General features: G+C 38.3%; 8 protein-coding genes and 2 non-coding genes across 11 annotated transcripts; 5 read left to right on the forward strand and 5 right to left on the reverse strand.

Moving 5' to 3' along the window:
• The first annotated feature begins 266 nt into the window (after window positions 1-266).
• On the forward strand, window positions 267-1,778 carry LOC106387460 (serine acetyltransferase 5). The gene is made up of 2 exons (XM_048752293.1): window positions 267-861; window positions 1,143-1,778. The coding sequence occupies exons 1-2, from the start codon at window positions 427-429 to the stop codon at window positions 1,635-1,637; spliced, it is 930 nt and encodes a 309-aa protein (XP_048608250.1). The 5' UTR covers window positions 267-426; the 3' UTR covers window positions 1,638-1,778.
• Window positions 1,779-2,283: 505 nt separating this feature from the next.
• LOC106387459 (protein NDL1) lies at window positions 2,284-5,416 on the reverse strand. 2 transcript variants are annotated; one of them, XM_048752291.1, is made up of 10 exons: window positions 5,152-5,416; window positions 4,174-4,273; window positions 3,983-4,080; window positions 3,793-3,881; window positions 3,659-3,719; window positions 3,400-3,564; window positions 3,236-3,292; window positions 3,080-3,135; window positions 2,860-2,995; window positions 2,284-2,764 (listed from the first exon to the last, which is right to left on the reverse strand). In XM_048752291.1, the coding sequence occupies exons 1-10, from the start codon at window positions 5,209-5,211 to the stop codon at window positions 2,549-2,551; spliced, it is 1,038 nt and encodes a 345-aa protein (XP_048608248.1). In that variant the 5' UTR covers window positions 5,212-5,416; the 3' UTR covers window positions 2,284-2,548. The 2 variants fall into 2 exon arrangements, with proteins under 2 accessions (XP_048608248.1, XP_048608249.1); XM_048752292.1 differs by lacking the exon at window positions 5,152-5,416 and adding an exon at window positions 4,526-4,697.
• Window positions 5,417-5,966: 550 nt separating this feature from the next.
• On the reverse strand, window positions 5,967-6,038 carry TRNAP-UGG. The gene has a single exon. It is a non-coding gene; the product is annotated as a tRNA-Pro (tRNA).
• A 105-nt stretch (window positions 6,039-6,143) lies between these two features.
• Window positions 6,144-9,036, forward strand: LOC106387454 (histone acetyltransferase type B catalytic subunit). Its single transcript, XM_013827317.3, has 10 exons — window positions 6,144-6,375; window positions 6,497-6,538; window positions 6,878-6,987; window positions 7,081-7,149; window positions 7,270-7,308; window positions 7,399-7,475; window positions 7,586-7,673; window positions 7,782-7,863; window positions 7,943-8,100; window positions 8,192-9,036. Exons 1-10 carry the CDS (start codon window positions 6,297-6,299, stop codon window positions 8,834-8,836), a joined length of 1,389 nt encoding a protein of 462 aa, XP_013682771.2. The 5' UTR covers window positions 6,144-6,296; the 3' UTR covers window positions 8,837-9,036.
• A 164-nt stretch (window positions 9,037-9,200) lies between these two features.
• Window positions 9,201-10,524, forward strand: LOC106387456 (60S ribosomal protein L31-3). The gene is made up of 3 exons (XM_013827319.3): window positions 9,201-9,293; window positions 9,407-9,527; window positions 10,097-10,524. Exons 2-3 carry the CDS (start codon window positions 9,448-9,450, stop codon window positions 10,374-10,376), a joined length of 360 nt encoding a protein of 119 aa, XP_013682773.1. The 5' UTR covers window positions 9,201-9,293; window positions 9,407-9,447; the 3' UTR covers window positions 10,377-10,524.
• Window positions 10,525-10,818: 294 nt separating this feature from the next.
• Window positions 10,819-10,900, reverse strand: TRNAS-CGA. The gene has a single exon. It is a non-coding gene; the product is annotated as a tRNA-Ser (tRNA).
• A 266-nt stretch (window positions 10,901-11,166) lies between these two features.
• LOC106387453 (asparagine--tRNA ligase, cytoplasmic 1-like) lies at window positions 11,167-13,996 on the reverse strand. The gene is made up of 5 exons (XM_048752294.1): window positions 13,435-13,996; window positions 11,889-12,736; window positions 11,687-11,816; window positions 11,567-11,625; window positions 11,167-11,490 (listed from the first exon to the last, which is right to left on the reverse strand). Exons 1-5 carry the CDS (start codon window positions 13,939-13,941, stop codon window positions 11,307-11,309), a joined length of 1,728 nt encoding a protein of 575 aa, XP_048608251.1. The 5' UTR covers window positions 13,942-13,996; the 3' UTR covers window positions 11,167-11,306.
• A 352-nt stretch (window positions 13,997-14,348) lies between these two features.
• On the forward strand, window positions 14,349-16,925 carry LOC106385476 (lectin-domain containing receptor kinase VI.4-like). Its single transcript, XM_013825389.3, has one exon. It carries the CDS (start codon window positions 14,793-14,795, stop codon window positions 16,773-16,775), a length of 1,983 nt encoding a protein of 660 aa, XP_013680843.2. The 5' UTR covers window positions 14,349-14,792; the 3' UTR covers window positions 16,776-16,925.
• Window positions 16,926-18,087: 1,162 nt separating this feature from the next.
• On the forward strand, window positions 18,088-18,957 carry LOC125584204 (40S ribosomal protein S30). The gene is made up of 3 exons (XM_048752296.1): window positions 18,088-18,213; window positions 18,354-18,491; window positions 18,755-18,957. The coding sequence occupies exons 1-3, from the start codon at window positions 18,210-18,212 to the stop codon at window positions 18,799-18,801; spliced, it is 189 nt and encodes a 62-aa protein (XP_048608253.1). The 5' UTR covers window positions 18,088-18,209; the 3' UTR covers window positions 18,802-18,957.
• LOC125584203 (IAA-amino acid hydrolase ILR1-like 2) lies at window positions 18,748-21,877 on the reverse strand. Its single transcript, XM_048752295.1, has 5 exons — window positions 21,227-21,877; window positions 20,137-20,262; window positions 19,752-20,066; window positions 19,564-19,686; window positions 18,748-19,496 (listed from the first exon to the last, which is right to left on the reverse strand). The coding sequence occupies exons 1-5, from the start codon at window positions 21,584-21,586 to the stop codon at window positions 19,137-19,139; spliced, it is 1,284 nt and encodes a 427-aa protein (XP_048608252.1). The 5' UTR covers window positions 21,587-21,877; the 3' UTR covers window positions 18,748-19,136.
• Window positions 21,878-23,134: the final 1,257 nt, after the last annotated feature.

The raw sequence follows: 23,134 nt of genomic DNA on the forward strand, positions 1-23,134 counted from the left end.
CCACAAATATGATTACAAGAACACAAATATGAAAATTTCATTTCTAACGAAAAAAATATAAACAAAAAATATACGAGGGCGAGGGCGGATGAAAATCTAGTAAATTATTAAAATGTTACTATTACTGGAATGTTAAACCCGGTCAGGTGTTCTTTTCTGCGGACAACAAGTTTGGTAATAACTGTCGGCGAAATCACAACCGTCGATTTTCAGAAGGATGAATCTAATCTAAACGGAGTATGTCCTTGTCATAATAGCATAGAATAATCGACGGATCTGATTTGTTTTCGAAGATACACGTTAATCACATGCCACATGGACCCCCATTATCTTTAATTTATGGTTTAAAAAAATTCCGCACGATGATAAATAAGAAAATAGGTTTACAGGTAAGCGGAACATATTGTTATCATCGCCGTCGTCAAGATGCCGCCGGCCGGAGAACTCCAACATCAATCTCCATCAAAAGACAAACAACCCACCGATACTCAATCTGCCGAAGCTGCGGCAGCGATCGCCGCGGCTGCTGCAGATGCGGAAGCTGCGGGATTATGGACACAGATCAAGGCGGAGGCTCGCCGTGACGCTGAGGCGGAGCCGGCGCTAGCTAGCTATCTTTACTCGACGATTCTTTCTCACTCGTCTCTCGAGCGATCCATCTCGTTTCATTTGGGAAACAAGCTCTGCTCATCGACGCTTCTCTCCACGCTCCTATACGATCTGTTCCTAAACACGTTCACCTCCGATCCTTCTCTCCGCAACGCCACCGTCGCGGATCTCCGCGCTGCTCGTGTTCGTGATCCGGCTTGTATCTCCTTCTCCCATTGCCTTCTCAATTACAAAGGCTTCCTAGCGATTCAGGTGAGAATCTTCATCTTCCGGTTAACTTGATTTGATTTGGTTTATTCAATTTGGATAACTTGGTTTGGTTTAGTCAATTTGGTTAACTTGATTTGTTAGGCGAATCTTCTCGTTTGTATAGTTGATTTGGTTTATTCAATCTGGTTAATTTGATTTGGTTTATTTTATTCAATATGGTTAATTTGATTTGGTTTATTCAATCTGGTTAATTTGATTTGATTTATTCAATCTGGTCAACTTGGTTTAATCAATTTGGTTAACTTGATTTGAAACTCGGTTAGGCACATCGTATCTCGCACAAGCTATGGACTCAAACAAGAAAGCCACTAGCCTTAGCTCTCAACTCGCGTATCTCCGAAGTGTTCGCCGTCGATATCCATCCAGCAGCGAAGATCGGGAAAGGTATACTCCTCGATCACGCAACCGGAGTTGTCATCGGAGAAACAGCTGTGATAGGGAACAACGTTTCGATCCTCCACCACGTGACGCTCGGTGGAACGGGTAAAGCTTGTGGAGACAGACATCCCAAGATCGGTGACGGTTGCTTGATCGGAGCTGGAGCGACTATTCTCGGGAACGTCAAGATCGGTTGTGGAGCTAAAGTAGGTGCTGGATCTGTTGTTCTGATCGACATCCCTCCACGAGCTACGGCGGTTGGGAATCCGGCGAGACTCGTCGGAGGAAAAGAGAAACCGACGATTCATGACGAGGAGTGTCCGGGAGAATCGATGGATCACACTTCGTTTATCTCGGAATGGTCAGACTACATCATTTGAAATTATTACTGAGTTTTATTGTGTTAATCGAGCTTGTCGAGATTATAAGTTAAACTTGATGAACTGTCTTTACTGAGCTCTGTCGGATTTATAGACTACTGGAATGTTCAGTGCAATAATAATGAGTTTAGTTTGGTCTTATTGTTCAGTCATTAATCATCCAACGGTTTACTACATCTTCTCTTTCGTCAAGTTTTCAGATACAGATTCAAATTTACACTCGTAGCTTTTATGAATCTAGAAACTAAGATTGATCCATGCGGCTCAGCTACATTGCATCCATAGCTAGTTGAAACAACTTAACCGCCATTACATCACATCTCAAAGAAATAAGCTTCTCTTCAATCGTTAACTCACTATGATAATAAATGAGCTTATTTTCAACAAATCCATCATATACTTGCAAACTACTTTTTCAAATAATTATTCACTAATAATCATTAAAAATTAATTTCATTTAATTTATTTTTCTTTAAATCATTACAAATTTCCTTGTTACTACTAATTCTTGTAGAGAGTTTGCTTTGTTTTAACATTTTTTTGTAAAGGTAAGAGTCATATGCTCTCAGTTGAGTTGATGGTCAAGAATATTTTATAGAAAAGAAAGAAAGTACCATAGGCAATATGAATTTATTATGGAAGTGGATGACATAATCTGCAAGTGTCCCATCACAAAAAAATGTTACATTGTCACAACACCAGAACATTTTACATATATATAGAAAAATGAATATAATGAAACAACAATTGTGGCTTCTTAACAAAATGAACGGCTGTTTTTATCATGGCTGACTACAAAAGAATGTGTTATATAAGGATGGCTTAGATGTCTTCTCCTCAAATCTCCCTAGTGTTTGTTTGTTCTATATCTACAAAACTAGACCAGTGAATCAGTGTAATAGCACACACACTTAAGCGGAAACTCGGGTTTTGATAGGCTTAAGCTTTAATCCCATGCTTTCAGGGGAGAGAAGCTCAGGTGAAATGCAGGAAGGGCTAAGAGGACTTCTAGGGCTCTCTGTGAAACAAGATGGTCTGTATAATCCATATCCCATCAAGAAATATTCCATTGGAACCAACATTGCATGCGGTTGCTCCTCTGTTACCATTGAACCACAAGCCTGAACCTGAAAAAGATCCCAAGAAACCCAAAGATAACATTGAGATTAGTATCCCCAACATGAAAAAAAAAAAAAAAAGTTGGGGATTTTGTTTCTCAAACCTCAACCAAAGCACAGTATCCTCTATCCAAATTTGCTGCCATGTGAACAGCTTCTGAATAGAATGGGGATTGATCTCCTATAAAGATAAGTGTCCTGCATTTTAGTTTCTTCAGTCCACTTGATATGTCAGGTCTCCTGCAAAAGCATAAAAAAAACTAAATATTTGTCAACATGAATGTTGCCTAGACAAGGGATTTAAAGGTGTTTTTGTTTTCTTACCGATCAATGGCATCAAGAAACCGCATGACATTTACACTTTGCCTCTCATCAAGAAGCTGAGGACATTACCAAAAGCGATGTCAATTCCTTGATACACAAAGAGGTCTATATATTGATGAATCAAGACCAAACATATAGAAAGATTAGAAGACTGACTCTTCTGCAAGCTTGTGCTATATCTGACTCTGGAATCTCCACGTTACCACGGACTTCCTGTTACAAGTAGAAGCGATTTTTTTTTTTTTAAAAAACAATTTTAATTAGAGAAGAGCTAGTAATGCAACAATAGTAGTTGGAAGCTACTAGTGTAGTTTACGCACCTTACTAAAATATCTTTGAAGCAAAAACTCCTTAACAACTCCACACATTCCGTAGAAATACAACAAGTTTGAGACAACTCTGTTGTAGAACCATTCAGACCAAGACGGTGCCTTGCATAGTGGTGAGACAAGAATCAAACCGGCAACCCTTTCTCTATGTTTCATCTGAAAAGTTTTGAAACAGAGAGCATATAATAAACACAATGTCTGTCCGAGGAAAACGGATTGTGAGAAGAGTAGGGATAAAATAGGAACATACCGCGAATAATGTGAGGATGTAAGCACCTGCAGTCACTCCCATACACATCACAGCACCAAGGCTGACCAAAAAAGCTTATACATCATCAGTTAACATGTCTGTAAACTTCAAGAAGGACTTCATTCGATAATTACCCGAAAAAGTTGAGAACTTCAAGGATCTGATCAGCTAAATCATCAGCAGAAGGGACTGAGTCATTAGGAAAAATCGGACCAGCTCCTAACTGTAAGATCTCTTCGTGAAAATGAAGAAATTATGTGAGTGATCACGTCTATAAAGCAAATGACATGTTAAATAACTTAAAAGAGAAACTAAAATATTGACCTCATGCCCCGGTGGACTTATATGATATATGCAGAAGTTATGTAACAGCAAGGAAGCTGCTTCAGGGCAAAAGAACAATCCTTGGAAGCATGACATATCTGAAAGAAGAAGCAACAAATACATTTAAAAAAAATCAGAAAAACAGAGAAAGGATCCTGTAAATCAGAAGCATGACATATCTAGAGACTTACGGTTAAGGGCCAGATCGGGATACGTAATCAATGCTGGCTTTTCTCGATCTCCATAGACAATGACAGACACAACACCACATGCAGTTTTAACACGATGCTCCTGAACACAAGAAAACCAACCAAGTTTTTAACAAAAGTAACACCCACCAATGTATCATGAAACCAACAGAAAACTTTTAAGACTTATCTCATTACCATTTTCTTCTCCATAGTTTTAATACATGTGTTTGTTTATCTTCAGTATACAATTGTACTAAAGCTATGATTATGACAACTTAATTTAGGTGGGAAATAATTAATGTATACAAAGACAATGAAGAAAACAAATGAAAAATCTCTGTTAGAGGGTTACCATGTGCAAGCTTTCTACTTTTTAAGGGGCCAAAAACAGAATCAAAACTTCATCATCATCCAAAGGATGGCCTAATTCTAATCATTGTGAAATTTCTTTATAAATAAAAAGAGAATGACAGTATAAAAGAGATGGAATACTATGAGTGTTGATGAGATAATAAAGAAGGACTAGTATTTAATCTTTGAATAAACAATAAACAAAGCGTTAAAGGGTTAGACAAAAACAGCTGGAGTTTTCTTTATTAATTAAAAGAAAAAAAAGAATCAAAAGGCAATAAGACAAGAATAAGGAATAGTACAAAAGAAGAAGTAAGAAGATTTCTTTTGAATAGTGAAGAAGATCCCAAGAATAATCTAACACGAAATTTCACAAATCCGCAAGCAAAGAATTTTCCAATAATTTTTTTTTTTAATGAAAAAGCTTATTAATTTCAAAAGTGTAAAACAGGCAATCAAGAAGATGTGATTTATTATTACAAATCAATTTGAATCTAAACATAACCATACATTTTAGATTACATTTATGATGAGCCCAGAAGCTGGAATCGGATCCGATTTCAAGAAACCATAATTGCAGTAATAACCGAATCAAAGAAAACAAAATAGGAAGGTAAGAGAAAGGACCTTGCCACCAAGATAGATGGTTCCAACGTCGACGGAAACGGAGCCGTTTGACTCCGCCATTGGCAACAAAAGCTCCTCAGTTTCCGCCTTTGCTGTCGCCGTTGTCTTATTAACCCGCAGGGATAACAAGAGGAGCTCTTTTCTTTCTCTTTCTCTTCCTCCTCCTCCTCCTCTCCCTACCTCTAAATGTTTTTGGCTTGTTTAGCTTATATACAAAGCGATTCCTTCTCTCTCCTAAGACCTCTCTGGAAAAATAACCGATTTTTAGTTTTTTTTTCCTTCGTTTATTCTCTCTCTATTTAAATTTTTAGCGGTGATTTCTCCATTGACGCCGGTGGTGGTAACATGACACTTGAACGGTCAAAATATCCAAAAAGAAACATTTTTTATTTTGTTTTTGACTAATATTAAACCAGCTAGACTCTTTTACAATTAAAAAAAACTAACTTGGACTCAACTTTTCAAAGTCTTTAAGAAATCATTTTAATATGAACAATGGAGTTGAAAAATCACACTAAAATCAAACTGAAATGTATACTTTCAAATCTGAAAACAGCGTAACCGAAACTAAAAATCTGGTAAAACTGAACTAAACAGAATCCAATAAAAAAAGCAAGACTAGTTAGAACAAGTTGACCTTTTCTAAAATTAGGCACCATTTTGAAATAAGTCTATAGTTTCCAAAGTGTGCGAATCAACATCTCTTTAATGTTTTGGATTTTTCCCAAATTCTCGATCATTGTATTAGACAGTTGGCTAACATCACGCGGTATTTTTTTCACACAAAAAAAAAAAATACTAATTACATAAAAAAGGGGGCGTTCCGAGAATCGAACTCGGGACCTCTCGCACCCAAAGCGAGAATCATACCACTAGACCAAACGCCCTCATTGCTTTAATTAGTGTATAATGTAATAAATATCATTAAGTGCTTTATTTGGGCCGCTAACGGGCCTTGGTGTAGATAAGATCACGTGGTGTACTATTTCTCGGTCTGTACTTTTTTCTCTGAAGAAGAGTCAATACATAAAAAGATCCCTAAGCTTAGTGAGAGAGTATCATCGCTCTCTCTACATTTCCAGTAACCCTCCAATTTTTCCCGCCTTTGTCTCACTCTCTTCCCGCCTTCACCCGCCGGAGATCCCATGGCTCAGAAGCATCAATCCGCCGCCGCCCCAGGTCCCGAGCCTAAGAAGCGTCGCCGCGTCGGATTCTCTCCCGCCGGTGAGTCGTTTCTCTTCCTATTTTTTGTTCCTTTTGTTTATAACTGTCACTCGCGATTGACACTCACCGTAGCTCCGCTTTTCGTAAATTTTCATCTAATCTGGCAGTTTGTTCTTAACAGATACTGGCGTGGAGGCTAACGAGTGCATCAAAATCTATCTCGGTACGTATCTGATTTTGGATCGTAACGAAATTAGGGTTACGCCTCCTGTTTTCCCCTCTTTGGTGAAATTAGCTGTTCTAACTTCCATGTGTGTAGTCGTTTTTGGCTTTATCTTGCAAATTGAATCGCAATTTGTATCTGGAAGGACTGTGATATTCGTTTCGAGTATGTGTGATTTGAAGTCTGCGATACAATCCTTGCTCTGTGTTAGTGACTTAGTACACATAATTGATAGCTATCGAATTGTTGTTTTAAGTTATTGTACGTGTAGAGAAGATGTGTGTGCTCAATGTTATCGATAAGTGTTATTAGTATTCAATGTTATTGGTTGATTTGTAGTTTCCAGCAAAGAGGAAGTGGGTTCTCCTGATGTTTCCTGTGTTACTCCGGTTGATCTGAACGACTTTTTTGATGGAGATGGGAAGATATATGGTTACCAAGGTTTGAAGGTAGTTTTCTTTCTTTCTTTCTTTCAGTTTTTGGTTTCTCATTCTTGTGGTTCTGTTCTGGCGTAATCTTGCTGTCGATTTCATTTGTTTCAGATCAATGTGTGGATTAATAGCATCTCGTTGCATTCTTATGCTGATATTACGTACCAGAGCACAACCAATGTAAGTCTTAAGTTTGGTTTTTGAGCCTTTGGACTGTTTATATATTGTGTTTTTTTTTTAATGAAAATCTACCTTAGAGCATCCCTTTATATTATCTTCTTTTTTTTTTTGGTTTAAAAGGGAGACAAAGGCATCACGGACCTCAAAACTGCTTTACAGGTACTAATCAGCTTCTATGTCTCATCTTATCTGATGCCTCCACATTTTCTGTTTCTTTTTTCTTATGATTGACTATTTCATTCCACCCAGAACATATTTGCTGATACAATTGTTGATAGCAAGGATGAATTTCTGCAAACCTTTTCTACAGAGAGAGATTTTATCAGGTGCACAGCTACTGGAATCTCTCATACTTCCTCGAACTTGTTCCTGTATTCTTTAAGATTTTCTCTTTGTGGTCATTGATTGTTTACTTTGTCATTATTGATTGTTTTAGAAATATGGTGTCAAACGGAGAGGTGATACATTCAGGAGCGATAGATGGAAGCAACATCAATGCTCAAGTGTCTCCTTCAGATCTCCAGGTAGCTTTGCGTTATATGTTTCATCTTATAGTCTTCAAGGACCCAATTAGTTTAAGATGCGTTTATCAGAAGTCAAAGAAAGAACATATAATGGTAGATTTTCCTCAGGTTTTACGGATGGAGATTGGTTCTCCTAATGCTGGACTCCTCTATAGCCGATTGGTGCCCCTTGTTCTTCTTTTTGTCGATGGTAATCACACACCCGCCCTAGCTCTTGAATGTTTATCTTCTCTTGTTAGTATTAACCAGGCATCGGTCCATTATATCAGGTAGCAATCCCATTGATGTCACTGACCCTGACTGGCATTTGTACCTGCTGATTCAGAAGAAAGAGGATAAAGAGGAGCCTTTGTATCAAATTGTGGGCTTTACTGCTATTTATAAATTCTATCGTTATCCCGACAGGTTAAGGATGCGACTCAGCCAGGTATATATAATATATACACCTCAGTGATCTCAGTTCATCTTGCATTCTTTTCGATTTGACTTGTTGTGCTGATTCTTCGTTTTGATTCCAGATCCTGGTCCTGCCTTCCTTCCAAGGAAAAGGATTTGGAAGCTACCTCATGGAGGTTGTAAACAAAATGGCCGTAGCAGAAGACGTTTACGATCTAACAGTGGAAGAGCCATCCGAAAAGTTCCAACACATCCGCACTTGCATAGACATAAACCGCTTGCTGGCTTTCGATCCAATCAAACCAGCCATTGACTCAGCTGTAGAGACTCTCACAAAAGGAAAACTATCGAAGAAAGCTCAGATACCTCGGTTCACTCCACCTTCGGATGCCGTCGAGAAGGTCCGTGAAGCTCTGAAGATCAACAAGAAACAGTTCCTCAAATGCTGGGAGATCTTGATATATCTGGCGCTTGATCCTATCGACAAATACATGGAGGATTACACATGTGTCATCACGAACCATGTGAGAACCGACATTCTTGGAAAAGATATAGAGGCTCCGAAGAAGCAGATGGTGGATGTTCCAACGACGTTCGAAGCTGAAGCATCGTTTGTGGTTTTCAAGTCTGTGAATGGAGAAGAAGCTAAAAACAACAATGTTCAAGTGGATGAAAACAAACCGGATCAAGAGCAGCAGCTGAAGCAATTGGTTGAAGAAAGGATTCGTGAGATCAAGTTGGTTGCTGAGAAAGTCTCTAGAAGGTGAGAATCTGATTCGAATAAAAACTTTGAGAGAGATATTTATCAGAAGCTTTTTTGTTGAGTGTTCAAACTCTGTGGTCTTAAAAAAGACAAATCTGTTTGTATTCTCTTTGTACCGGTTTGTTACGGAGGTTTGAGTAAACAGTGTAGTTCCGGTTTAGCGGTTTCGTCCGGTTATGCAACTATTAGCACAATTTCTATTCATACCCGTAGCAATGTTTGAGGGCAGTTTCTTAAGTTTTCCTGTAGTGTAGTTGTTGAGTTACATACTGGGCCTTTAATGGGCTCAAAACTTCTAAGGGAGTGAGAGGTTAATGCTACTTGCTAACTATAATGGCACACACACTCAGCCCACCAAAGCCTAAATAAATCATCTAGGTTTAGTTCAGTGTAGCATATATAAAGCTTACTTCTCCTCCTTCGGCGCCTTTCCGTCTGTCGACGCTCTTCAATCCGCAAAGGTACTCTCTCTTTCTCGAGCTCACTTCTGAGTTCTTTGATCGTTATTATCTAGCAGTTTACAGATCTGTTTAGTTTCCGATAAGTGAATCTACTTATAAGTGGTCTTTGATAGGTAAAGAGTTTGAATAAGTACAAACAGAGACAAAGCAAAAAATGTCTGAGAAAAAGGGAAGGAAAGAGGAAGTGGTGACCAGAGAGTACACCATCAACCTCCACAGACGCCTCCACAGCTGGTCAGCTTTCACAAATCTCAATCTCTTCTATAATAGTACATGTTTTAGCTGTCTGGGTGTTCAAGTTCATAGTGCTGTAATGTGATCGTCTCTTCCTGCCATATTATACTAGGAATCGTCTTAGACTTCTTGTGGGTTATTTGATTAAGTATCTAAACTTTAATCCTTTTCTAAACGTAAATAATATGTTAGTTCATAGAGAAATGTTGTTTATGATATGGTGAAAATTAGTAGCAAGCTTCTTAGGCTTACTTTTGGTTTGTTGATTAATGTTTAAATATTTTTCTTTTAGAAACTCAGTTTTGCAATTGGATTCACACGGAAATGTTGTTTATAATAATCATATTCCATGTGTTCAATCTTGTTTCAGCTCGTTATTACTGTTTTGGTGTTTCTTGAAGCATAATAAGTCTAACGAACACTGATTCTTGTTCTTGATCAGATTCAATTTATCCAAACATGATAGTGTTGAAATGAAAATGTGAACTTCAGTTTAAGGTTTATTTATCTGCTGATTGTTTTCCTGAGATTTAAGGTTCCCTGCTAATACATAATTCATTTTGTAACAGCACCTTTAAGAAGAAGGCACCAAAGGCCATCAAGGAGATCAGAAAGTTTGCAGAGAAAGCCATGGGGACCAAAGACGTTAGAGTAGACGTGAAGTTGAACAAGCAGATATGGAGCAGAGGAATCAGAGGTCCTCCAAGGAGGATAAGGGTGCGTGTTGCGCGTAAGAGAAACGACGACGAGGACGCCAAGGAAGAGTTTTTCTCACTTGTCACCGTTGCTGAAATCCCTGCTGAAGGACTTAGTGGACTCGGCACTAAGGTCATCGATGAGGAGGATTGAGAGGAGAGGACTACTAGTCTGTCACTTAGACAAGTTTTGGTGTTTTTCTTTTAATTTCTCGTTGTTTTCATTCAACAAGTCACAGATGCAGTTTATTGGAAAGACTCATTTTCTAGACCTTAATATGTATCTTTGTATCTTCTGGATTTTTCTTGGAATCTCATTTCTAAGACGGTCTTAGTGATAATCAAGGTGAACCTAAGTTGTCTATGCAATCAATTGAACCTAAGGTTTCGTTATACATATAAATGTCAAATGAAATTAATTTTCTGTAATTCAGGATACGTTCAGACAAGTCCGACTCAAAAAATGTTTTCACTATTCCGTAAAAAAGGAAAACGGAAGGACTCGAAAATTAGTTTCCATTACATGTCAGCTTACCTTTGGAACGATGACTTCCATCACGCCAGCTCTAGTTCGTTTCGCGTATAATAGAAAAAGACGTCGACAGCAGGATTCGAACCTGCGCGGGCAAAGCCCAATTGATTTCGAGTCAATCTCCTTAACCACTCGGACATATCGACTTCTTGTTTCCATCTTTCGTTTGACAATTGATGATAGTGTTGACAACATCTGACGCTTCAAATTATATAAAACCAAAATTCTATAAAGCCCACAGCATTTGTTTCAAGTAGTAATAATATTACGGCCTACTGCTTACGGACCACAGATCGGTCATGCCTAAAATCAACAATACCACCAACCCCCCGGTTTTGAAGTCTAATTACGTACTTACATTTTCGGTTTGTGAAACTTTATTTCTCCAGATAAACCAACAAAACCAGTTCCATGTCATCGTAAAATATCCAAATCATTCATTAAGCAACGTATAATGTAAAATTAACCGGAACTGGTTCACAGAAACAGACCGAGCAGCAACATATATAAAAAAAAACATAAAAATGAGTTTTGTGCAAAGGTAAAATCTTCTCAAAGGTCAGCTCTTCCAGGATAGCGAGGGAAGGGAATAACGTCTCTGATGTTGTCCATCCCTGTCGCAAACAGAACCATACGCTCGAACCCAAGTCCGAACCCTGAATGCTTCGCTGTTCCGTAACGTCTCAAGTCCAAGTACCACTCGTATGGCTCCACTGGTAGTCCCATCTCCTCAATCCTGTTCATACCAAAAAAAAAAAACACAATCAAAGAAACATCCAACAATTGAACAAACTGGTTTCACTTTCACCAACCTTTCCATGATGACATCAATCCTTTCTTCCCTTTGGCTTCCCCCAATGAGTTCTCCAACCTAATTAAAAAAAGACGCTCATTCATATGTACTCTTCCATGATTAAAGGATTCAACTTTACCTTTGGAACGAGGACATCCATGGCAGCAACTGTCTTCCCATCATCGTTAAGTCTCATGTAAAATGCTTTAATTCCTTTCGGGTAGTTGTACACAATCAAAGGCTTCTGAAACACAACCTCTGTCAAGTATCTGTAAGATATGAGACAAGACAACATTAGTAACGTTTTTTTCGTGTTTTAAATTGAAAAATAGTTTTTTAACCTTTCGTGCTCAGATGCTAAGTCGATCCCCCACTCCACAGGGTTAACAAACTCCTTCCCTTTAGCCACAGCTTCCTCAAGCAGCTCTATCGCTTTGGTATACGTTAACCTACCAAACGGAGTCGACGCAACCAGTTTCAGCCTATCGATGCAGCCTTTGTCGAAGTTCTTCGCCATTAGCTCCATGTCATCGTAACGCTTCTCGAGCAGCCACTTGCACATGTACCTCACGTACGCCTCCGCGCAGTTCATATCGTCCTCAAGATCGGCGAAAGCTAGCTCAGGCTCCACCATCCAGAACTCGGCGAGATGTCTCGAGGTGTGAGAGTTCTCTGCTCGAAAAGTAGGACCGAACGTGTACACGTCGCTCAGACCGCACGCGTAGGTTTCAACTTGTAACTGACCTGAGACCGTCAAGAAAGCTTGGCGGCCGAAGAAGTCTTGGGTGTAATCAATCTTTCCGTCGAGTTTAGGTAGTCCGGGTTTGAGCTTTGACCTCTCTTCGGTTCTGGATAAACTCGCTTTTGCTTCGTTGAGTTCAGCAACGGAGGCTGTGATAGTTTCCTTGCTTGCTTTAGCGGATTTGAGCTGCGCTACGGCTTCGCCTCTCGCCTTGACGATGAGTCTGGCGGCTTCGACGTCGGCCTCGGTGGGAGGAGGGTTTTCGATGAGGTCTCTCTCCAGCTTCTCGGTGTGGCTGATGAGAGTTGTTACTTGGAACATCTCTCCAGCTCCTTCGCAGTCGCTTGTTGTGATGATTGGGGTTTGAATGTAGAGGAAACCTTCTTCGTCGAAGAATGTGTGTGTGGCTATAGCGAGAGCGTGTCGGATTCTTGCAATTGCTGAGATCTGAAACCGTAGGGAGGTAAAAACACGATAATCCAATTAAACCTAACTTTCTGATCAAGTAACCATTTTTCGATTAAGTCTGAAAATAACCTCAATAACTAAACCAAACCTAAGAACAGTTTCAATCATAATAAGTGTTTTTATTCCACAGGCAAACAAAAACAGGGCAATTATTCAAACCTAACTTTCTGATCAAGTAATCATCTTTGATTAAGTCAGCAAAGAAACTCAGTATCTAAATCAAACACAGGAACAGTTTCAATCAAAAGAATTTTTTTTTTTTTTGTATACTACAGGCAAACATGAATACAGGAGACTCCACTCAACCTAATTGAAATAAAATAACTTTCTGATCAATTAACCATTTTAGACTAAGGCTGCAAAGAATCTGTAATCATCATCGTCACTGAGGCTAACAAAAACAAGACAGTCCACTTAAACCTAATAGAAATTAAATAACTTTCTGATCAAGTAATAGTTTTTTCGATTAGGGCTGTAAATGAATCTCTAGTAATCGTCACTGAGGCTACGAAAGCTAGAAGAATCTCAATAACTAAACCCTAAACCCATGAACACTCCACTCCACTCAAACCTAACTTTCTGATCAAGAAATCATTTTTTGATTAGATCTGGTACATAATCTCAATAACTAAACCAATCCCATAACATATTCGAACAAAGTAAGTGATCTTTATTACCGAATTGGTCCTAGAACGAAGATGAGGAAACTCTCTCAACCTCTCAAGAGTCAGCTTCGTCTTAGGAATCGGGTAAGTAGCAGTATCAACCGTCCCCACATCAATCACCTCCACAACACTAAGCTCAACCTTCTGCTTCGTCCCTTTACCTTCGGGAGGAATCTTCAAGCACCCATCGACGGTCACGCAAGTCCCCGTCGCAACCAGCTTGGTGAGATCTGAAACCGAAGCGTCCACCATAACCTGAAGATTCGCAGGGCACGATCCGTCGTTAACCTCGAGGAAAGCGAAAGCGCCTTTCCCTTGCTCCCTCCCCGTTTTGACCCACCCGCTGATTCGGACCTTTTGACCCGCGAGTCCGGCTCCGCCGTCGGGTCGGCCCAGAATCGAGCGGATGCGGACTCGGTCTGAGAACCGCGCTTTTTGCACTGTTGAAGATGAGGTTCCATCGCTGGATATGGATACGGCGGGTACTTGATGTGCAGGTGGTGGAACCTCGTCGGCCATTTTGGTATGGGTGGTGATGAGTTTGGGGGCGCTGGAGACAGAACCCTAGAACAGCTAAGCAAGAACATAACGTGAAGGGGTATGATTGGAAATTAACACCCCGCGGATTCTAGTGGTTGTGGTTTGTAATTTCGTATCATAAGATTCTTAAACAATTAGTTTACTAATCTTTCCACCTCCATATAAAATATTCGTAAGATAATCAAATTACTATAGCTGGTTAATGTTTCGTTTTTTTTTAATAAATTCTTGTATTTGTTTATGATTTGTATATTATATAAATAAATAAAATATGATGTTGAGTTATATTATATTATCTTCGGTGTTCAAAAAAGTAGAAGATAAAATATGATTTCAAATATGATAGTTTTTTTTTTTAACTTATATTTCAAATATGATAGTTAGGTCGGTAACATTGTAGAACAATTGTTTAAAATATTTTAAGTTGGTTAGCAATTTTCACACCTGCACAAAAAAAAATGAAGAGAATCAAACAACTCGAATAAACAAAAGACTCACCCAATATCTAACGTACCTGGCCATCGTGACCACGTAACGTTGTATTCAATTATGATGCATCTTATTTTTTTCCCTCAGGATAATAAAATTTAAGAAGTTTCAAGGTGTGTTGGGACGTCGTCAAAAGTCAACCACATGCCTCCATAGGACTTTCAAAATAACAGAATAATTTCCCAGGCATCACGGTCATCGTATCAGTAAGAGAACGATATTAATTCTCCCTTATCATTATTAGAAACATTTTTGTTGTCATCTTCTTCTTGACTTTTCCAACCAAAATACATCCTCCCGTCTGTTCTTTTTTTTTCTGGTCAACACACTCTTGATCATTTATGGGTGAAACAAGATCCATGATCACGTTCTTCTTGTTGGTGACCTTCCTACAGATCATCTTCCTAGCTCACAGAGCAGCAGGAGAGACGACCACAGAGTTCATTTTTCAAGGCTTTAAAGTAAACCAATCAAAGCTTCAATTAGAAGAAGATGCAACCATCACGCCCAACGGACTACTAAGGCTAACCAATCGAAACTCAGACCGCGCGGGAACGGCTTTCTACAACAAACCGGTTAGACTGCTCGACAATAACTCCACGGTTCGTTCTTTTAGCACTTCCTTCATCTTTGTCATCATCCCTTCAAGCTCAAACAACGGAGGTTTCGGGTTTACATTCACACTATCCCCAACCCCAAACCGTCCAGACGCGGAGACTGCGCAGTACTTGGGTCTTCTCAACGAAGACGACGACGGTGATCCGGATAATCACGTATTCGCAGTGGAGTTCGACACGGTTCAAGGATACAAAGACAGCACAGATCGAATAGGCAACCACATCGGTCTAAATTTCAACAGTCTCTCTTCGCTCGTCCAAGAACCTGTTGCTTACTACGACAAAGAGGGACATAAGGAAGATTTTCAACTCACGAGCGGCGAGCCGATCCAAGTCTTTATGGATTACCACGGACCAACCAGAACTCTTACCATCACTGTCTACCCGACCAGACTCGGATCTAAGCCGACAACTCCTTTGATCTCACAAAAAGTTCCTAAACTGTTGGAGATCGTGCAAGAAGAAATGTTTGTCGGATTCACGGCGGCCACGGGGGATAAATCGAGCGCACATTACGTGATGGGTTGGAGTTTCTCAACCGGTCCGGTCCCAGCAGCTACGCTGAATCTAACGGACCTTCCTCCTCCGCCTCCAAATACGGCGAAGAAGAGAGGCTTAAACAAAGAGATCATCTCCCTGGTCGTGTCTTTAACTACTGTTATAACCATCATGTTAGTGTTATTGTTTATCTTGATGATGTACAAAAGACGATTACAAGAGGAGGTTCTCGAGGATTGGGAACTCGATCATCCACACAGGTTTCGATACAAAGATCTCCACACAGCTACGGATGGATTCAAGGATAACAGAATCATAGGAACGGGAGGGTTCGGGACTGTCTACAAAGGAATCATAACCACCACGTCATCATCATCTCCGTCCTCTGATGAAATCGCAGTAAAGAAAATAACTCCAAACAGCATACAAGGCGTTCGAGAGTTTGTGGCCGAGATCGAGAGTCTAGGCCGCTTGAGGCACAAGAATCTGGTCAACCTACAAGGATGGTGCAAACACGGAAACGATCTATTGCTAATTTACGATTATATCCCTAACGGAAGCTTGGACTCGCTGTTATACAGTAAACCGAGACTATGCGGCGCCGTTTTGACCTGGGACGCGCGTTTTCAAATCGCCAAAGGAATCGCGTCTGGGCTGCTCTACCTCCACGAGGAGTGGGAGAAGATCGTGATCCACAGAGACGTTAAACCGAGCAACGTCCTCATCGACGATCAGATGAACCCTAGGCTCGGAGACTTCGGGCTCGCCAGGCTCTACGAGCGCGGATCCCTCTCCCACACCACCGTCGTCGTCGGCACGATCGGGTACATGGCGCCGGAGCTCACGCGCAACGGAAACTCCTCCTCCGCGTCCGACGTTTTCGCGTTCGGCGTTTTGCTGCTAGAGATCGTCTCCGGGAGGAAACCGACGGACTCCGGGAGCTTCTTCTTGGCCGATTGGGTTATGGAGATGCACGCGAGCGGGCAGGTGCTCCGCGCGGTGGATTCGAGGCTCGGATCTGGTTACGACGAGGAGGAGGCGAGGCTGGCGCTCGTGGTGGGGCTGCTGTGCTGCCACCCGAAAAGGGGGTCTCGTCCGGCGATGAGAATGGTGCTGAGGTACCTGAACGGGGACGAAGGTGTTCCTGAGGTTGAGGTGTACTCGCATTCTTCAAGTAGATACTCCCTTCCCTCCGATTCGAAAGAATGATTGTTTTGGATTTTAGTTTTCTGTTTTCAAATTTATATGTTATGGATTTTTAATTCATGTATAGCATTTTTAACAGATTTCTGTAAATTGCTTTTTTCTGTTTCAGTTTCATGTATATTCCAGATTTTCACAAGTATTAATAAAATCTATTATATTTCGGTGTTAAATGCATAGTCTTTTGTGATTATAAAATTTTTAGAATTCTAAACCAATAGAAATTTATTAAATTTATTAAAGTTTTTGTTTGAAAGAATTTTAAATTTTATTCAAATCAGAAAAAGTCTTTGCAATTAAAGTTTTTAGTTTACAACTGCTCATTAATAGTTAATAAAATATAAATTAAAAATGTAAAAATATAACTTTTAAAAATACTTTTTCTTCTATGCATTTTAGGAAACGCATGTAGTATTTTTTTCAACTCATTCTATTTTACTCTATACATCGCTATCTTTTTATGTTTTTATACACAGAAAAATAATCAAATAAATATAGCAATATTTTTCAAGAAGCATACACTAATAAATTACATCTATTTGGAATTTATTTGTTGTTAAGAAAAAGAAAATGGAAAATACACTATATATAATATCAATCTTTGTACAAACATATTAAGTGAGTAAGTAGTAGGCCTAGGCAAAAAAAAAAACATATCCGAAAAACAAATCGAATCTGATCTCAAAAAGTAGTACCAAATTCGAACTGAAACTGATTAAATATCGGAACAGGTTCAAAATTTTGGTGTTTAGAAAATCGAAACAAAATTCGATCTAAATCAAAATATTTTGGATATCCGAATATATTTGAATTAGATTTATATTTTAAGATTTAATATCCAATAGAATATTTAAAATATGTAAAATATTTTAAAGTTGTCTAAAGCACTTATAAACAAATAGTTAAAATTAAATAGCTAATTGAAATATTTATTGATTTTCCGTCCAAATATTCAAGCTAAACTAAATTTTATGTTAATTTTAGCAATTTTGTACACATTATTCAAATTTATATTGTTTTTTATATCAAGAAATTTCAAATATGTATGAATTTAATTTTTAAGAATAATTTTAACGAGTTGTCCAAATCTGAATCGAATCCCGCAAGATCCGAAGGGAACCTATATCAAAATTTATAAATAACTGAATAAGGCACCAGAAACTGAAAACTGGAATAGAGCCGAACCTAACAGAATAGAATACTAAAAAGATATTTTATTATTGGGCCTCATGCCTCCTAAAAGTAATTTTTACTATGGGTCTATATTTATAACCTCACGTATATAAAAGTTCTTGAAATGTTCTTTACTATAAGGCCCAAGAAATCTCACCGTCAGGTATAAATACATGTTATCAGCACCAAAAACCCTAACTCAGAGATTACGCACTCCTTTCAGCTAATCACAGCCGTCGGAAGAAAAAGGAGAGAAGCAAATCAGCCATGGGTAAATCCTCCTCATAGCTTCTAGTATAATTTTTGTACTACAGCATTAGTGAAAAATGGAATCGTTTGATTTGGTTAGACATTTCTATATCTTTTGCCATTGGATCTCTGTTAACACGGTCAGTGTTTGTTGAATCTCAGGAAAAGTGCACGGATCCTTGGCACGTGCCGGTAAGGTGAGAGGACAGACACCGAAGGTAGCGAAGCAAGATAAGAAGAAGAAACCCAGAGGACGTGCTCACAAGCGTCTTCAGCACAATCGCCGTTTCGTTACCGCCGGTAATTTCTCAAATGACTTTAAATAATTTGCTGATTTGATTACGTTTTGTGCGTCTATTGATATTATAAAAGATTGGGATAGTGAGACACCTACACTTGCATTGGTTTAGTTGAAATGAATTGAGATTACTCTAAATTGAATAATCTACAGAAATGTTTGAATAAGTACTTCTTGGTAAATAGATTATAGCTCTTTTTGGTTAGCAGACAATGCCTGTCTTTATATATTCATTGATTTATGTTCGGTAAATGGATCTTTGCAGTTGTTGGTTTCGGTAAGAAGAGAGGACCCAACTCTTCTGAGAAGTAGAAGATTGATGATATTTGCATGAAAGAGATGCTTCTTTCAAAGCTCTATTGCTCTTTTTGTAACTTGATCTTTCTCCGTTTGTTTTAGTCATGTATCTTTGGTTCTTAACTCTATATGTTTTGATTCCATGCTATGAAATACGATCTTAGTTTTGAATCTGATGATCAGCCTCCAACACAAACTAACCATGGGTTTAATCATTTAGTTTGAATTCTAAGACTAATAACCTGACAAGTGTCTTTTATGGTCTATAGAAATATCCAATGAACTATGAACAAAGTTGTAATAAAATCAGATAGTGGTTTTAGAGTTCCTCTTTGGGTGAGTCGGACCGTTTAGTGGCCTTGTAGGTATTGTACGGCCATCGATGCATGCATTGCAGCACCGTAGGGAAGCGCATCTTCGTTGACTCTATAGAGCGATGAGTGAGTAGAGGCATAACTTTTTGTCTCATCTTGCATTCCAAGGAAAGAGAAGTGGCCAGGGATTGCTTCTGCAAAGTAGGAGAAGTCTTCTCCTCCCATAACAGGCGATGCTTCCACAAATGACTCTTCACCCAGCAAATCTCCGACCATGTTCTTGAACTGCTTGTATAAGTCCATGTCGTTCACTAATGGTGGGACTTGTTCTTTACCGTGTGGTGTTAGATTCACTGGTGCATTGCACCGGTGAACTGTTGCTTGCTTTGTGATAACCTAAAAACCCGTGTTTGGTTTAGATAAACCAGAAAATCTAAACAACTGCAATCTTAAATCACATCACCTCTTTGACTCTTTGTTGAAGCTGAGAAAACCCAGTAAATGCTCGGAGAGTTCCTCCTAATGTGATTGAATCAGGGATGACATTGAAGGCATTGCCTCCATGAACCATAGAAACTGTAACCACCTACAGAAGAATGACTTGTGTTAGAAGAAAAGCCAAGACCAAGTAGATGAGGTCTAAGGAGTAACCTTTGAATCCAAAGGGTCGGTTTCACGTGACACCAGATGTTGAAGACTTAGGACGACGCTAGAAGCTGCAATAACTGGGTCTATGGTATGTTGTGGGATGGCAGCATGACCACCTTTACCAGTTACTACAGCCTCGAAGAAGCCAGATCCAGCCAGTAAGGAACCTGCAAGTGAAGCGGTTTTGCCAAAGGGAACCCGGTTGGTAAGATGAATCCCGAAAATGGCTTCCACATGCTTCAAAGCTCCTTCTTCTATCATCTTCTTCGCTCCGGCGAAAACTTCTTCAGCTGGCTGGAAGATAAGCACCACAGTTCCCTAACAAACATGTCTTAGGTTAGTGTTACTGATTAAAGCAAAAGGCTAATATAGAAAGTGTTTGTAAAACCTGCAAATCTTGGCGATGTTCTTGAAGCATCTTGGCAGCACCAAGAAGCATAGCGACATGACCATCGTGTCCACAAGCGTGCATTTTACCAGGTACTTTGCTCTTGTGCGCCCATTCAACATCTTCCTGAATTCGAGAATCAGTCCGATATCTAAAAATCAAACCAGACTAAAAAAACCAAAAATCGACCAGAACCATTAACATCCAAAATATAAAACATGACTTTTATACATAAAGATAAAGCTCCTAGACTATATTTACAATTTTATTACTAAAATTTTCAAAAATGTATACAATTTTTTTAGAAAATTATAAAAATTTAATCGTAAAATCATTATTTTCTTATATATCTACAAATTTTATAAATATTGTTTAATTTTAATTTTTGGTAATTATGCAACTTTTACAAATTTATTTAATATATTTAATTAAAATTAATAGATAGAAAAATCTATCTAAAATTATAATTTCAAATATATACATGCATATTCTTAAATATAATTTTTATGTTTAATTAAATCAAATTTATATTAAAATATTGATACGAAATTTTTTTTTTACAATATTAATAAAATTTTATTTTAAAATATAATTTCTATTTATTTGTAAAAAATATTTTAAATCTTTTTACAAAATTTACAATATTAATTAAATTTTATTTTAAAATATAACTTCTATTTATCTGTTAAAAAATATTTTAAATTTTTTTACTGCAGGAAGACACCTAGTTACTTTTAAATATAAACGAATTAAATGTCTATAAATATAATTTACAAGCATATTAAAAATATTCAAAATCGAACTATCACATTATTCCAAAATTATTTAAAAATATCCAAATAGTCTAAACTATCCGGTATTTTTATTTACCTTATTTTTAACCCATATTTCAACTAATTGATTTTTTATATATTAACTGGTTTCTAAATTTTATTATTCCTAACGATCCAACCTATAAATTAGAACCGATCTAAACCGAATTTTCCTTCTTAGATGGTTCATGAACTCCTCTATCTAAACTCTCTATACCAGATTAATAACCAATTCAAACCGAATTGAATATTCTAATGGTCTATAAATGTAACTGCACCTGCATAGGTAACGCATCCATATCAGCTCTCAGCGCGACGAACGGCGGTTCTCCCGTGCCGATATAACCAACAACGCCGGTGATAGCGACTGGATACCTGTACTTAACTCCCATGAGGTCCAGCTCCGATCTAATGAGTTTACTGGTCTCGTACTCCTCGAAACCCAGCTTTGGATTCTCGTGGATTTTCCTTCTGATTCTCACCATCCAATCAAAAAGATCCTGACTCTTGGCTAATTCGAGGAACTTCTTGGGCGTTCGCGACACATCGCCGGTGATTCGTGAAGATTCAGATGAACCACGAAGTAGAAGGAGCAGCTGGAAAGTCAAACTGAAGAGCAAAAAGTTGTTGATAGCCATGGGAGGAAGAAGACAACAAGTTTCTGAATCTTGGTTGTCTGATGAAAGATGAGAGAGTAACTGTGACGTAGTCAATTATTTACATATAAAAAACGTGTTTACTGATTTGTAATGATTTAGTTTAATGCAATTAGAGTTTTCTAACTCTTGATCAAAAAAAAAAAAAGAGTTTTCTAACTCTCCCCACCACCAAGTGATTAGTCAACAACTGGAAGTACTGCCTTGCATAGTTAACAAAATTCTATTATAACATTAAGCATTAGCGAATGTTAATACTAAGTATTGTACCCGTCTCTCCTTTTATGAATAAACTTCGACATGATACATAGTGTATCGTTTTATCCTTTGTCTTTGTTCAGTGTTTGCTTATTGAGTTTAAGAAATAGACATTATTGTTTTGACCAAAAAAAAACTTCGACACGATACATAGCTATGAATAAACTTCGACATGATACATTAGGTCTGTGCGTTCGGATCGGTTCTTTTCGGGTCCTAAATATTTAGACCTAATAGGTACTTAAAAATTTTCGATTCGGGTTCGGGTCGGTTCTTCTCAGGTTCGGATTGGTTCTTCTCAGGTCCGGGTCGGTTCGGGTCTATAATTAAAATACCCATAAAATACCCGTAATTTTTCGGGTCAATATCGGGTCCGGATCGGGTTCGGGTATTTAGGATCTGAAAAAGATATGATATACCCAATTCCATCAACTTTAGTTGAATATTTGTCATATATATCTAAAATTTTACAAAACAACTTAAATGAAACTATTAATAATTAAAATAAAATATTTTAAAACTCTAAATTTTACATTTTAAAGCTTTATATTACTTAAAAAATGTTAAAAAATAATAACGAATGTTGTTCACAAAAGATATTTCAACTAAATCATAAAATAATATATATAAAATAGAACACAAAAACATCATAGATTTAGATATACATGTTTTTAAGTCGGGTACAAATCGGTTCTTATCGGGTCGGGTCTATTCGGGTCGGTTCTTTTCGGGTCCGGATCTATTCGGGTCGGTTCCTTTTCGGTTTTGGTTCTTTCGGGTAAAAAAATTTAGACCCAAAAGGTACTTGTAAATTTTCGGTTCGGTTCCGGGTCGGTTCCGGTTCGGGTCTTCGGGTCCAGGTTAAAATGCCCAGGCCTATGATACATAGTGGATCGTTTACCTTCATTCGATGGTGTTAGCCATTCAGTAATAGCGACGTAAACATATATTTTTTTTTTTTGGTAAGAGCGACGTAAACATATATTGATATATATATCAAAGACTAGTCGGCAATGGATCAAGCCTCCACCTAGATTTTTTTTTTTTTGAAACACAACTTCCATTCATTAGATAATAAATGTTAAATGGGAGGTGAACCCCCTCCAAATACATTCAAACTCTGTTTCGCAAGCACATCTGCTGCTCTGTTATTTTCTCTCGAAATCCAAGCAAAAGAAATAGAAGCAAATTCATTTGCAATGCAGAGAATATCCGTCACGACACCGTATAGTTCTGTTAATGCATTACCATTCTTGATGCTATTGATTAGCA

This window comes from Brassica napus, chromosome C3, assembly GCF_020379485.1.
Source record: "Brassica napus cultivar Da-Ae chromosome C3, Da-Ae, whole genome shotgun sequence".
Taxonomy (NCBI): Eukaryota; Viridiplantae; Streptophyta; class Magnoliopsida; order Brassicales; family Brassicaceae; genus Brassica; species Brassica napus.